The following is a 14770-nucleotide window of genomic DNA, read 5'->3' on the forward strand; positions in this document are numbered from 1 at the left end:
AACGGTGGGAACCTCCCCTGCCCACTACGGAGTAAATCATTCAAAATGGCTCTGAAACAACTTCTTTTATCAAGAGAAGAAAAAATGATTAAAAAGCAACTTTTTAATCCAGGAGAAGAACAGCAGTAAAAATGAAAGAGAGACGAAAACTGTTAGTGATGAATCTGTGTAGTTCATGCGAGGATGAGGGGGGTTTACGTTGCCCCTGTTGAAATCTACACAGATTTTGCATTGGTGAGACAGAGAGAGATAATGTGCTGCAGTGATTCATGCAGCACTTACCCAGCAGACATGGCTGAAACACAGACATCGACAACAGAGGTCCAGTCACACCGGCTCTTTTTACAAAACAAGAAAAGCTAAACACACCATTCCATTAAAAAAACAGAAATTAAAGCATGCATGTTTTTTGCATATCCCCTCGGCTTGCTGCCGGTACGTTGGGGTTTTTCCCGGTGGATGAGAGGGTTTGTTCCCTGCGTCTTAGGGTCGGGGAACGGGTCCTGACTGTCATCTGCGCTTATGCGCCGAGTGGCAGTTCAGAGTACCCAGCCTTCTTAGAGTCCCTGGGGGGGGGGTGCGCGCTGGAAGGTGCTCCACCTGGAGACTCTGTTGTCCTGCTAGGAGACTTCAATGCTCACGTGGGTAACGACAGCGAGACCTGGAGGGGCGTGATTGGGAGGAATGGCCTCCCTGATCTGAACCCGAGCGGTGTTTTGTTATTGGACTTCTGTGCAAATCAATCACAGTTTGGCCATAACGAACACCTTGTTCGAACATAAGAGTGTCCATAAGTGCACGTGGCACCAGGACGCTCTAGGCCGTAGGTCGATGATCGATTTTGTAATCGTATCACCAGACCTGCGACCATATGTTCTGGACACTCGGGTAAAGAGAGGGGCTGAGCTGTCAACTGATCACCACCTGGTGGTGAGTTGGATCAGGTGGCGGGGGAGGACGCTGGACAGACCCGGTGCACCTAAACGTGTAGTGAGAGTGTGCTGGGAACGTCTAGCAGAGGCCCCAGTCCGCGAGATCTTCAACGCACACCTCCGGCAGAGCTTCAACAGCATTCCGAGGGAGACTGGGGACATTGAGTCCGAATGGACCATGTTCAGCGTCTCCATTGCCGAAGCTGCTGCATTGAGCTGCGGCCGCAAGGTGGTTGGTGCCTGCCGTGGTGGTAATCCCCGAACCAAATGATGGACACCAGAGGTGAAGGGAGCCACCAGGCTGAAGAAGGAGTCCTATCGGGCTTGGTTAGCCTGTGGGACTCCGGAGGCAGCCGACAGGTATCGACAGGCCAAGCGGAATGCGGCTCGGGCAGTGGCTGAAGCAAAAACTCGGGTGTGGGAGGAGTTCGGAGAGGCCATGGAAAAAGACTTTTGGACTGCCTCGAAGAGATTCTGGCAAACCGTCAGGCGTCTCAGGAGGGGAAAGCGGTGCTCTACCTGCACTGTGTATAGTGCTGCCAGAGCGCTGTTGACGTCGACTGAGAAAATTGTCAGGCGGTGGAAGGAATACTTCGAGGACCTCCTTAATCCCACTGACACGTCTTCCGAGGAGGAAGCAGAGTCTGGGGATGAGGGGAATGATCCGCCAATTTCCGGGGGCGAGGTCACTGAGGCAGTTAAACAACTCCTTGGTGGCAGAGCCCCTGGTGTTGATGAGGTCCGCCCCGAGTTCCTGAAGGCTCTGGACGTTGTAGGGCTGTCCTGGTTGACACGCCTCTACAATGTTGCGTGGAGATCAGGGGCAGTACCCCTGGACTGGCAGACCGGGGTGGTGGTGCCCATCTTTAAGAAGGGAGACCGGAGGGTGTGTTCCAACTAAAGGGGGATCACACTCCTCAGCCTCCCTGGGAAAGTCTATGCCAGGGTGCTGGAAAGGAGAGTTCATCCGCTAGTCGAACCTCGGATACAGGAGGAACAATGCGGTTTTCGTCCTGGTCGCGGAACACTGGACCAGCTCTTTATCCTCTCGAGGATACTTGAGGGCGCATGGGAGTTTGCCCAACCAGTCTACATGTGTTTTGTGGACTTGGAGAAGGCATTCGACCGTGTCCCTCGGGGTGTCCTGTGGGAGGTGTTGCGGGAGTATGGGGTGTCTGGCCCATTGCTACGGGCCATTCGATCCCTATACAACCGTTGCAAGAGCTTGGTTCGCATTGCCGGCAATAAGTCGGACTCGTTCCCGGTGGGTGATGGGCTCCGCCAGGGCTGCCCTTTGTCACCGGTTCTGTTCATAATTTTTATGGACAGGATTTCTAGGCGCAGCCAAGTGGCGGAGGGCTTTCAATTTGGTGGCCACGAGCTGTGGGTAGTGACCGAAAGAACGAGATTGCGGATACAAGCGGCGGAAATGAGCTTCCTCCGAAGGGTGGCTGGCCTCTCCCTTAGAGATACGGTGAGAAGTTCGGCCATCTGGGAGGGGCTCAGAGTAGAGCCGCTGCTGCTCCACATCGAAAGGAGCCAGCTGAGGTGGTTCGGGCATCTGACAAGGATGCCTCCTGGGCGCCTCCTAGGTGAGGTGTTCCGGGCATGTCCCACCGGGAGGAGGCCCCGGGGCAGACCCAGGACACGCTGGAGAGATTATATCTCTCGGCTGGCCTGGGAACGCCTTGGTGTTCCCCCGGATAAGCTGGAGGAGGTGGCTGGGGAGAGGGAGGTCTGGGCCTCTCTGCTTAGGCTGCTGCCCCCGCGACCCGGCCTCGGATAAAGCGGATGAAGATGGATGGATGGATGGATGGATGTTTTTTGTTTTTAGTAAAAAAGTACTTGATTGGTCGCTGGACTCCATTAAGAGAAGACAGGAAATAAAAACCCAACAAAATAATCACCAGCTCAGCTGCAGCTTCTAGAAAGTCTTATCTGTCAGCTTTAATCTTTCTGAACAGGAAACAGGAAGTGCCTGAAAAGCTCCACGCTTACCAGCCTGTGAGGCTACGCTCGTACAGGACAACACCCACCCAATAACATTTAAACATGTTAAATATGTAGTGACATGCAAACATCTCATCCTTTAGCTGCTCTGTCCCTGAGGAAACACCTCCTGGAGGTGTCCAGGAAGTTCCCTTGACAGGTGCATTTTATTGTGGAGTAGTTGCATCCATCCATTCGCTTCCGCTTATCCTTTTCAGGGTCGCGGGGGGCGCTGGAGCCTATCCCAGCTGTTATAGGGCGAGAGGCGGGGTACACCCTGGACAGGTCGCCAGTCTGTCGCAGTAGTTGCACGTCTATTATAATAGTTTTGTGTTTTCTTTTTTCTATTTTAATTTTTTTTAATTACTTAAGTGCAATGATGAGGTTAACACTGACACCACAAACTGTTGCAAAGCTCTAAATCAGGTGTTGTGAAAATGTGAAACAATGTAAAAGATTAAAACTGGAATTTTAAACCGTGACGTGATGGCGTGCCTCACCTGTCCAGGTAGTTGACTATGTTTGGGTTCTTGTTTTCCCTCATCACCAGAATCTCGTTGATGATCAGCTCCTTTTTCGGCTGCTGCTGCAGGTTCATCTGTTTAATGGCAACCTTTAGGGAGAAAAATAATAGAGAGAGGGAAGAATTATTATAAGGAGAAGTCTGTGTATGAGGTATAATGCAAGAGGATGACAGACAGACAGAGAAAAGGCCGCGAGGCGGGGAAGTATTTAAATCTGAAGGTAGTGAAAGGCTTGTGGCAGACATTTAAACGCGAGCACACAGACTGATCCTCAGAGAGCGAAGCTGAGGAGGATTATTCCGACAGACGAGCGAGCTGAGGGTTAAAATCAACCTGGAAGTCTCGGTAAATGAAGCCAGACTAAATCCAGTAACGGGTGTTTATATCATCCCAGTGCAAACTCCATATGATCACTTCTCTCTTCCTCTTCTTCACTTCATCTCATCTGATTAAAGTCTGCACGAATCGACACGTTCTTCAAACTTCCTGCTGAGTTTTTAACATCATGCTGTTAGTTTAGTTTAGTCTGAGACTCCGTCTGGGGAACGAATCAAGGTTTTCCTTTAAACTGGACTTTCAGACTTCAGGGCGTTTAAGCCTCAGCAAAAGGACTACTTGTATTCTGGGACAACAGGACATCACACAGACTTGAGAGCTGGCAGGTTAAAGACCAGCTGGTCTTTGAGGAGTCCAGTCCCCAGATACAAGCACCAGTGCTGTCAGATCTACTGTGGAAGGTTGTTTTTTAAGAGAGATGAAACAACAGAAAGAGCAGTTTTGTTGCTTGTTCACCATAAAGAAGCCAAAGTGTGTCGATCAGGGAGGTCAAACTCATTCTACACTGTGAGCCACGTACAGCTCGCTTTGATCTTAGTGGGACGGACCAGAGAAAGTCGTCTTTCGGTCAGTGTACAGAAGTTTAACTACACATTTAATCCCTGAGATATTCTCAAATAAAAAAAATCAGTGTAATTTCAACACTGCATCTCAGTTTTTCTACATGATGAACAAATGCTGCTTCGGGCTGGAAGCAACAATTGTGTACAATTAGAAAAATACTTTTATTAGCTCACTGTGCAGATTTGTTATTATTGAATCTTTTTTTTATTACTTATTTAATCTTTGGTGTTGTATGGACGGCCGGGGGGAGGTCATAAAAATGTAAAAAGTATAAAGTTACAGGTTAAAGTTAAAATTTATGTCCACTTTACATTTTCGTTCAGTGGGCCAGATTGGAGTCTTTGGCGGGCTGTCTGCCCCCCGGGCCTTATGTTTGACACCCCTGGTGTAGATTAACATCACACAGTGGTTTAGTTTTCCTTCTGTTTGCTTCAGGTGGCGCTGATTTACACATTAAACATCTGCATGTATGTCTGTGTATCCTGTAAGTCCCTATATCGTTATGTCTGAGCGAGAAAACACTCCATACAAAATGTTGGTAAAGCCACGAATAGTTGGAGGTGAAATCTTTTATCTCGATTCTTGTCCAAACGTGGACGTTTCGGTGGGACGTCTGAGTCGTGTTTCCCACCTTTACTGTGCACATCAAATGTCTCAGCAGCTACTTGCTGGATTTTAATAATGGTCAGTATTTCCTTTGTATCTGAAAGAACGGAGAAATGTGAAGAGGAGAAGAAAATCATGCTGAGGACAAATAAGTACCTCCTGTCCTGTGGCGACGTCGATAGCTGTGTACACCGTCCCAGACGCCCTGAAACAGACAGCAGAGATCCTCAGTTAAACATCACACAGCAGGACTGGATCAGCTCATAAAGGTCATAAATCCTTCTTTTTTATCTTCTTTATGACGGCAGGAAAGTTTTTTTCTTTGTTAAAACAGCAGCTTTCAAACATTACAGCTGAGCCTCTGCTGCCTTTTATGACCTTTAAATTTAGTCTTTAAATCACAAACGTCCATCGGCAGTTAATATTACTTTACATTTACACTTTCTGAATCTGCTTTAGTGACATTTTAAAATAATGAAGACAGATGTTTCACCAAAGGAAGATGAAGTGCAGCAAGAGAAAGAACGATGGAAAAATAGCAAATAATCGTTTTACGTTTTAAAGCGTTTTAAAGCGAAACATTGCTTTTTGTTTTGGAGCCGGCCTGGTTTCCACATCATCAGCGATTCACTGTGATGAAGTTTGGTGACTTAAAGCACAGAAGCAGCGAGCTAACCAAGCTATCTGCTATCACATTCAAATATGAGCTGTGTCCCAATTTCCACGCCGCATCCTTCGGAGGACCTCGGTCTATGTGGGCCGGGTCCTTCAAAGACCGAGCAGGCCGGAAGTGCGAGGCTGTGAAATTGGACTGTCTAACCTTCAGATTTGCGTCACCAGCTCTCGGTGGAGTTTAATTAACTCGGCCGTCTGCTCCTTGCTATCTAAAATATATCAGGACACGAGTAAATTCTATCATCATTAAATCATTTCTGTTTATTCAGTTTTCTGTGTGATGTTTATTCAGCTGTGTGAAAACTATAACTTCAATCTCAGCCAAACCGATTTACTCAGGAACAAATAAAACACCGGAAAAAGCCAAACTAACATTTTTAAGTTATCTAAGTGACTTATATATCATGTTTCACCTGAGTATCGAAGGACCGCGGGGGTCTGAAAACGATGAAGCCGAGATCCGGTGTTCTCGCTGGCTCTAGTGAGCCTTGAACCCCGGTCAGCTATCGAGCTGATGGGTAACAGACATCTCCGAAAACGTCGGAGGACTTTTGCAATTATATGATATTTGAAGTTTACACAGCTACATTCTCGCCTGAAAATATCTTAAGAGTTTATTTTGTGACCCAGAAAGAGTCATATTAAAACTAAATAGCTGCCGCCATTGTTGGGAACTGGAATTGGCTGGACTGCGCTATGAATTCTGGGTTGGTTGGACCACGAAGGATACGCCCGACCAGTCCTTCAAATCTGGGGAAATGAAGGACGCATTTGTCGGAGTCTTCAAATTGGGACAGCCTTCATCGCTTGGCTGTAACGTAATCGGCCTTCAAATGCGGCCTCCGAAGGATGCGGCCTCAAAATTGGGACACAGCAATGGTCACCTCCTGCTCCAGAAATCCAACATGGCGGCCAACAAAGCGTTAATATTAAGACCAATGGAGTCCACAGGGGAACATCCATCATTTAGGTACAGTTTGTAGTCATTCAACACCATCACGTACAGATTGTACTGTATGAATATTTATTGTGTACATGCTAAGATTCATGTTTCGAACACAGATGGCAGATTTTGGACTCACCCCTGTCCGATCTTCTCAAATCGTGTATATTTCTTCTTGGGGTCGCCCACACTGACGATCGTCCCTGAGTTAGAGGAAGGACAAAGAAAGAAGAGAAAAAACTTTTATCTCAGCAGCTTTAAGGAACTGCAGGAAAAAAAATGATAATAAATAAAAATAAAAATCAGGCCCTCACTGAGAGCTAAAATATTTTTATATGCTGATTTACAGAATCGCTGAATTTGGATGGATAGAAGAGTCGCGTGTCTTTCTATCCATCCTAGTTCTACTCTACGTTCATCACACTGAGGTCGATGCAGCATGCTGACTGGGAGGAAGAGCAGAGAGAAGAGAGGTGGAGAGCAGTAACGAGCGATGGGCGGGTCAGAGATAAAACAGGACGTGAAAAAGGTCAGAACTGAAAAGTCAGGATGGAAGAGACAGAAACAAAGAGAAGCTCTGCCTGCAGTTCAGAATTACAGGACAAAACTTTAAGTCACTCTTTTAGGAAACGATGGAAAGATAGGACAGCCAATCAGACGTGAGGATTGGACAACTGGGGGCGGGACAGAGGATATCAGGTCTGTCGATCAGAAGAGGCAGACAGACGAGCAGTATCCTGGTCTTACCAGCAGAGGGAGACCTGAGCACATCTGGACAGGCGCGTGGCATGGTTCAAGAAATATATACAGGCTCTTACTCAAACATTCAAACATTCAAACATTTCACTGCAGCGAAGAAAGCTTTAAAACTGTGCTCACTTTAAATAATAATTATTACATAATTACTTTAAAATACTACACTTCTGAGCAGAGATGAGATGCTTTAATGTGCTGGTTTATTTAGGTAGAGCTTTTTATTTTCTCCATTAATTCTCCTTTTGCACCGGTGCACTGAATCATTTTAGTCTTTCAGATTTTAATCTGACAGATGTAGCCTACGATCAGGGTCACAGGTAAAAAAAAAAAATCAATCAGTGCCTCCCACCTGACTCAGAATCACCTGATTTCTTTCAGATTAATGCTATTATTATGTTCAGAGTTACAGGCATTACAGGGGGGGCGATGAAATGTGTTTTAATGAATATTTATTTAGGATATTTGAGTCCTCGTAGCTTCAGGAGATAAAAACCAGTGAGTTGTTATTAACCTTCCTTTTTAATAGAAAAACCTCACAGACCCTTGAGTTAAACATGTGGGACGTGCCCCCTCCCAGGTAGCCTAAAAACCTTTAAATCAAGTAAAAAATAGAATAAAATCTCCTGTGTTTGACTCTTACTCTCATCTGGCTCATGTCAGCTGCCAGAGTCAGTGGAGAATATCTGCGAGTCTGCAGGAAAGTTCAAATATCCGTTCATATCTGTGGATCACTTCCTAGAAAAAACAAACCGGGATCTTTTATTGTTAGTATCCGCACAGCTCTGTGGGGTCACGCAGGGGGCGGTGGAACCAGAATATGAAGATTTGTACTTGCCATAATAAAGTTTTTCACAGGAACAGCGAGCGAGCGCAGGCGGATATTTTAGTTAGCAAGAAGTGATAATGTTATATAAGTTCTTTCACTTTGCTTCACAGACTGCAGACCTTCAAGCACAGCAAAAAGCAAAATCTTTCATGGCGATGGAAAGTCTGAGCAAATGAAGCAGAAAACAAGCTGGCCACAGACACACGTGGAAAAAAGGTGTTTTTTATGCTGCTACGCTGATGTCTTACTCATAAATGATGTTAAACGTGAAAATAAGAATCAGTTTGCTGAAATCAGCAGAGACGAGCCCAAAATAAACTCAAAGCCTGCTCTCTGAGGGAAGCTGCGCGTGCAGATAAAGCGATGAAATGTCCTGTCACGACTAAGAGAAGCTAAAATTAGCTCACGGAGACTCTGCGCTCTGCAGCAGGTAAATCAGAATATGGATGGATTATCAGGACCACAGGCCTCAGACTCAAACCTGCACACTGAGCCTGCACTTCCTAACTGCAGAGTTCACGCTGAGATTCACACCGCTCCTCTGTTAGCTTCCATATCTGACACATACAGTAAAGTATGCACAACTTAGAGTCAAACAAACATTTATGTCTTAATAAAACTGCAGTCTGATCAACAGCACCGACTTTCGTTGATCAAGTTAAAGTCCACCTCAGGCTGTTCAGGCGAGCTCACTCTGAACATGTTTAAAAAGGACCCCTCCCCTCGGCTGGAAGCATCAGACACTCTGAGCCGTATTTGTTTGGAAAATGCTGAATGTGAATCCGTAATCAGGAACCTTTTTCCTCCACAGCAGATGTCAGAGGGTGCAGTGACCTTCCCTCGCACTGCTGCTCCGTCACCATCGCTCATCGCCCTGTGACCTCTGGCTAGCAGCATTAGCATCCAGGACTGTGGCAGCTTTTCTCTCTTTATGCTTCCTCCCTGTCGACCTGCAGCCTACGTCATTATGATTTCATTCAATCAGCTTATTTCTAAAGCATTCAAACCATTTAAAAAATGTTTCTACATTTTCATAATGTCTTTTGAAAATGTAGAAACGTTTTTTAATGTACACATTAAAGAACCCTAAAAGGCTCTCTGCCTGACTCCAGCTCTCTGGGGATCTGCCCCTTTGTCCGAGTGGTAATCTGTCTCTGTCAGAGGTCAGCGACCTGCACACACATTAAACACATTTGAGGCTTTTAATGAAGGTGACAAAGCCTGTTAATGGAATCTGAGCCGGTCAACATTCCTGAAAGTTACGATCCAGATATTTTACCATGTGTGATTATTCTGCAGTGGCTTAATGCCTTTAAGCATGATCAGACAAAGCTCTGCAGCCACTTTGAGTCCGAGCTTCTGTTCTTCATTTATCTGTACGACGGCGGGATGAAGAAAATGACCTTTTTTATATTAATTTCTACAAATTGCTGGAGATAAAGGTCTGAGCAAACTTTTTAGGGAACGACAGTTATGTCTAACTCACAGCACGAAGGGACAACAAACTGAGTCCAGAAACAACAATCCAGCGCTGCCGGCACAACTTTAAAGCGCTACAGAAACAGCATGCTGCTCTTTTATACAAAATCTTTGACGCCACCTCAAAGCTAGGTGGGTGACGCCGACACGGAGCTTATGACGAGTCCAAACAACAGGACGCAGCTGAAGAGGCTCGCAGGCTCACTCGCTGTCACCACGTTTATCTGTGGGCTGTGTTTTTAAAGCTTTTCTGTTCTCAAACTGAAAACTAAAGAGTTTTCAACTAAACTGAAATTAAATCTCACTCTGTAAACTAACTGAAACCAGACTGAACAGAAAATTCAAATCTAAAAATAATCAATAAAAATAACTTGGCTAGCAGGTGTGAGCCATGAGCCCTCACAGTCATTACTGTGTGGAGTTACAGCTGTTGCCCAAATCTCAGCACAGCTCCGTCAGTCAGGGCTGAATCTCCACCTCAGCACAGTAACCGTTACCGGGGTCAGATTTGTCATGTTAGCGTGCTCCGAGTGTCTGAATGAGCCTTACGTAGCTTCTCCAGGATCTCCTCGTCAGACATCTTCTTCTTCCTGGCTTTGTCCTGTGGGTGGGGCAAGGAAGGACCAGGGGCGGGGCTAGCACTGGGAGGGCTGCTAGGAGCTGCTTCAGCAGGTTGGGCAGGGGTGACGGCGGCGGCCGAGGCGCCGGTCGGTGGAGAGATGGGTGAGGTCGCAGCATCTTTCGTGGGAGGAGGAGGGAGGGGCTCGATCACCGAGCGAGTGTAAATCTGAAAGATGAAAAAAGTCACTCCTGTTTTTATCTGTGGTGCCAAATAGACGTTTAAAGACGAAGCTGAAAGACATTAAAACAGCTTTTGTTATCTGTTCATCTCTTTTTGTCCACAGGCCTCTGGAACAGAGACGTGGACATCAGTGAGACAGTTTAAATAAAGGCTGATTGTCTGTAAGCCATAAAAACACTGGAGAGTGAACCTAAAGTAAAAGTAATGAGTTTAACTGAGACAAACACAAAACACAACAGTGTGTGTGTGTGTGTGTGTGTGTGTGTGTGTGAGTGTGTGTGAGAGAGAGAGAGAGAGGGGATGGTGAGAGTCAGGTGCATGAGACTCATCACCGAGGAAACTGCAGTGGCGCCGTGGAAACAGCCTCTCAACCGCAAACTGTCTGAGTGAGAAGCAACAGTGTGTGTGTGTGTGTGTGTGTGTGTGTAGGATGAGATGAAACAATGTTGCCTAACAACAACAGTTACATTAAAAAGCTGTCATTGTCTTTGATGCCTGTTAAACATTAATTTTAATAATCTTTCATTCCCACCATCTTTGTTTTTTAACGCAAACTCTCATCAGAAAAAAATCTGTTTAAAAAATAATTCTGGTAAATTCCAAGAATAAAACTACAGAGCAGGAGACGTGAAGTTTTATGTGTCCAGTGAAGGCAAACAGGAGTGGGCTTACCTGGACTGACAGGTGAGGACACTGGGTGTGTGTGTTTGTGAGGATCAGTGTGTATGTGTGGGTGGGTTTTCACATCTTTGTGGGGACCAAAAATTGGAAGTTTACTATAGTTGTGCGGACCAACAAAATCCAGGTCCCCATGGGTTTGAAGGCATTTTTGAGACTCAAAATGTGGTTTTAGTGTCAGGGTTACAATTGGGTTATGGTTAGGTTTAGGGTAAGGGTTAGGGTCTGGCATTCATTTTTGATGGTTAGGGTTGCGGTAAGCAGCTAGAGAAAACATTATGTCAATGAGATGTCCCCATAAGATATGAATACCTGACGTGTGTGTGTGTGTGTTAAGCTCGTATGTGCAGTGGCAGAAAGGCGACAGCGTTTGTGTTCTTACTGATTTGGTGTGCTCCGGTCGGGGGGCGATCACCGGCGGGGGCTCGGCCTCGTCTTCGTCCTCATCCTCAGATACGGTTGCTATGGCGGGTGTCTCGGACACGGCCTTGGAGCTCTGCGTGATGTCACAGGGAGAGAGAGGGCGGAGCCTCAGTGACATCATGGTCACATGAGCCACGAACGATACCAGACCCATCATCGCTTCCTGAATTTCCTGCCACTTCCTCTACTGCTTCACTGTCTCATCATACAGAGGAGTCCTCCGGCCCGTCTTTAGCTCTCCTTCTTCTTCTCTGATTTCAGCCTCCCGCTCTGTCTTTCCACCCTGTTTTCCCTCCTCTCATCATCACTGCTGTCTGAAAGCTCAGGTCACATCTGGCTTCTGACGCCACTACATGCCACACATCCTACCTTTCTATCCCTCTCTTCCTCTCTGTCTCTCGCTGATAGTCTGACGCTCGGCTGGTGGCCAAGCTGCAGAGACAGGGAAACGGTGAAAGGAGGAAAAGATGCTGATTCACAATGCAGAGAGAGGGAGAGAGAGAGAGTGGGAGGAAGAGGAGTGCCATCATCCTCCTCCCTCCGTCTCTTATTCTCACCTTTACATTTGGGTTTAAATGTGTCTTTCAGAAAACACACACACACTGCGACAAAAACAAAACATCCTCATTCATTCAACAAGAATCTCTCAGCTTAAAGCTCGAGTCTGTCGTCCAGCAATAACGCTGGCTCTGTATTTGAAACCAGGAAGGACACCTGTGCCATAAGAGGCTCAGAAAAAAGCATTTATTCGTTTATACTATTATCTAACAAGAAAAAAAGTAAAGTAGACTAGCTCCGTAAAATATATTACAATCAAAAACTGCTCAAAAGAAAAGCACTTAGTTAAATAAGATGAAATCAATAACTTTCTAAACAAAAATCTAAATAAAATATGTAAAAACCTGAATATATAGAAGAAAAATAACTGAAAAATACATTTGCCTGCTTCCTGTAGGGGGCACCACAGCGGCTCATCTGCCTGTTCCTGCATCCTCCTCTATCACACCAACCTCCTTCACTACATCCACAAACCTCTTCGTCGTTTCCTCCTGCCTGGCAGCTCCATCCTCGTCATCCTTTGTCCAGTTTATCCCAGTTTAACCCTCTGTACACGCCCAAACCAGCTCAGCCTTGCCTCTCTAATTTTGTCCTAATTTTAATCATGAACATCCCAGTTAACATCTTCAACTCTCCCACAGCCGGCTCAAACACAGCTAAATAAAATATGAATAAAATCCAACATGAAACTGTGTAAAGTGTAAAAATGAGTGAAGTAGAAACATTTATTGAATTCATTTTAAATAGCAGGGTGTAAAAGGCAGTTTCAGAAAATGACCTGACCTGTTACCTGCTATTGGCTTAGGTAACGGCTAAATTGGTGGAAAACATGCAGACACAGCTAATAATGAGAGGAAGCCTTCCTCACAGTGCTGCCTGTATGTGGCTGTGTGAGAGAATAACGCTGTGACTGAAGAGGTCTCACCGTTGTGGTGGAGGAGCTGAAGGCGTCAGCAGTTTTATCTGAAGGAAACACAACACAAACACAAAGTTGAGTGTTCAGAGCAGATTGAGCTTTTAGGCTCTGAGGCTCATTGTTTGAACTTTGTTTAATGTGAACTGAACGTTATTGTGAATGCACGTAGGCGATGGGAGCACAGCGGGGGGCGGGTCTTACCAGTGAAGCTCATGTACTTCTGGCTGTTGGTCGTTTCTTTCGAGTCGTAGAACTTTAAAACATCGAGGACGGCCTGAGGGTTCTTCTTCTGCTCCAGCTTGGTGATGTTGGATGTCTGCAGAAGCCGAGCCCACTGCTCCGGCATCCCCTGCACACACACACAGATAAAAAATATCAATATTTTATTCATTTATTTCTATGTGAACTGTGTTATTGTAGTTTACCTTTGTTAATGGCAACATTAACAACACAAATAACACAGCAAAGACCAAACTCTGTGTATGAAAAATGACGCTAACGGTGAAATACTGAAACCCTTGTTATTCTCAGAGTTGTAGCATTAAACTGGATTTGCTGCTCACAGAACATCTGCTCCCATTATAAGTTTGTATCTCTGTGAAACACCAACTAATGTGAAAAACACGGCCCTCTGCACGAGAGTGTTCCCTAAACAGGCTGAAACATTCAAGGTCATTCAGCAATTTTAAAGCGGCGTTGTGGATATGAATGCAGCTTAAACTAAACTTAGCATTAGCTGATAACGTATCGCAGCCAGTATACCAAAGCTGAGGCTTCAAAATGTGAAGTCTAGAAACCATCGAGTGACGTCCTGCTTTTACATACAGTCCATGACTACAGTAAGGAACACACACACACACACACTTCTTCGAGTCCTAGCAAGGAAGTCTTATCATATTTGTACTTCAGCCACAGATCTGGGTCACATCTCCGTGTTTTCTGTCTCTCTCTCTACTCATCTGTCAGAATCAATCCATTGCACACACTCTTCCACTTCCTGTTCCATCATGTCTCATATCCATCCATTCGTGTATTTACTGTCTAAATTATATTTAGATTACATCAATTTGAGCAGGAATGTTCATCTGCATGTAGATGTGTGGAAACCTGGAAACCACACACACACACACACACACACACACACACAGTTAACTCCCAGCTAAAAGAAGTTGGTCAGGCGGACCGAGTGAGTCAGTGAAACAAGGCGTCTTTGTCTAAAGTGATTATTTAAAAAGGTTCATTTGCCAAGCATTTGTGTCTGTTAGGAGCTGTTTCATAGACACACACACACACACACACACACACACACACACACACACACACACACACACACACACACACACAATGAGCATGGGTTCAATTAAAGTATGTAAACAGAAATAAATACCAAATACCACAAAACACACTGTGGTTGAATCTGATATTTTTCTTTATATACACAGGAGAGGAGACACAGACACACACACAGACACGCACACGCACACACGCACTTACAGTGAACTCCCCGGTAACAGCATCAAAGCCGACATGGATGGTGTGTTCGAAGTCTGACGGCAGAGAGATCTCTGGGCGCTCCTTCCTCTTATAGGCTGAATGACAAAGGAACAAAAAACAAACACACTGATTGATTTTTTTAAAGTGTTGTAATAAAACACAGAACAGTTTTCCACCTTAAGGACTCTGGATTATCCCAGGATTTATTTCAGTTTAGAATAAATAGACACTAAAGAGCGGCAGACCCAAAAACAAGTTCTAACTTGGCG

General features: G+C 45.5%; 1 protein-coding gene across 4 annotated transcripts in view; it reads right to left on the minus strand.

The window, feature by feature from the left end:
- pak1 (p21 protein (Cdc42/Rac)-activated kinase 1) overlaps nucleotides 1-14770 on the minus strand; it is a 76992-nt gene that overhangs the window by 13207 nt on the left and 49015 nt on the right. For 3 of the 4 annotated variants that reach the window (XM_084949714.1, XM_084949716.1, XM_084949717.1), the window contains 9 exons: nucleotides 14502-14596; nucleotides 13209-13356; nucleotides 13017-13054; nucleotides 11903-11965; nucleotides 11493-11606; nucleotides 10180-10417; nucleotides 6709-6772; nucleotides 5108-5156; nucleotides 3422-3534 (listed from right to left, as the gene is read on the minus strand). In XM_084949714.1, the coding sequence (XP_084805840.1) occupies nucleotides 3422-3534; nucleotides 5108-5156; nucleotides 6709-6772; nucleotides 10180-10417; nucleotides 11493-11606; nucleotides 11903-11965; nucleotides 13017-13054; nucleotides 13209-13356; nucleotides 14502-14596 (922 nt within the window). The remainder of the gene's footprint in view (nucleotides 1-3421; nucleotides 3535-5107; nucleotides 5157-6708; nucleotides 6773-10179; nucleotides 10418-11492; nucleotides 11607-11902; nucleotides 11966-13016; nucleotides 13055-13208; nucleotides 13357-14501; nucleotides 14597-14770) is intronic. The other variant, XM_084949715.1, reaches the window with a different exon arrangement.

Source organism: Perissodus microlepis, chromosome 14 (genome assembly GCF_051167445.1).
Source record: "Perissodus microlepis isolate ML-2025 ecotype Zambia chromosome 14, ASM5116744v1, whole genome shotgun sequence".
Lineage (NCBI taxonomy): Eukaryota > Metazoa > Chordata > Actinopteri > Cichliformes > Cichlidae > Perissodus > Perissodus microlepis.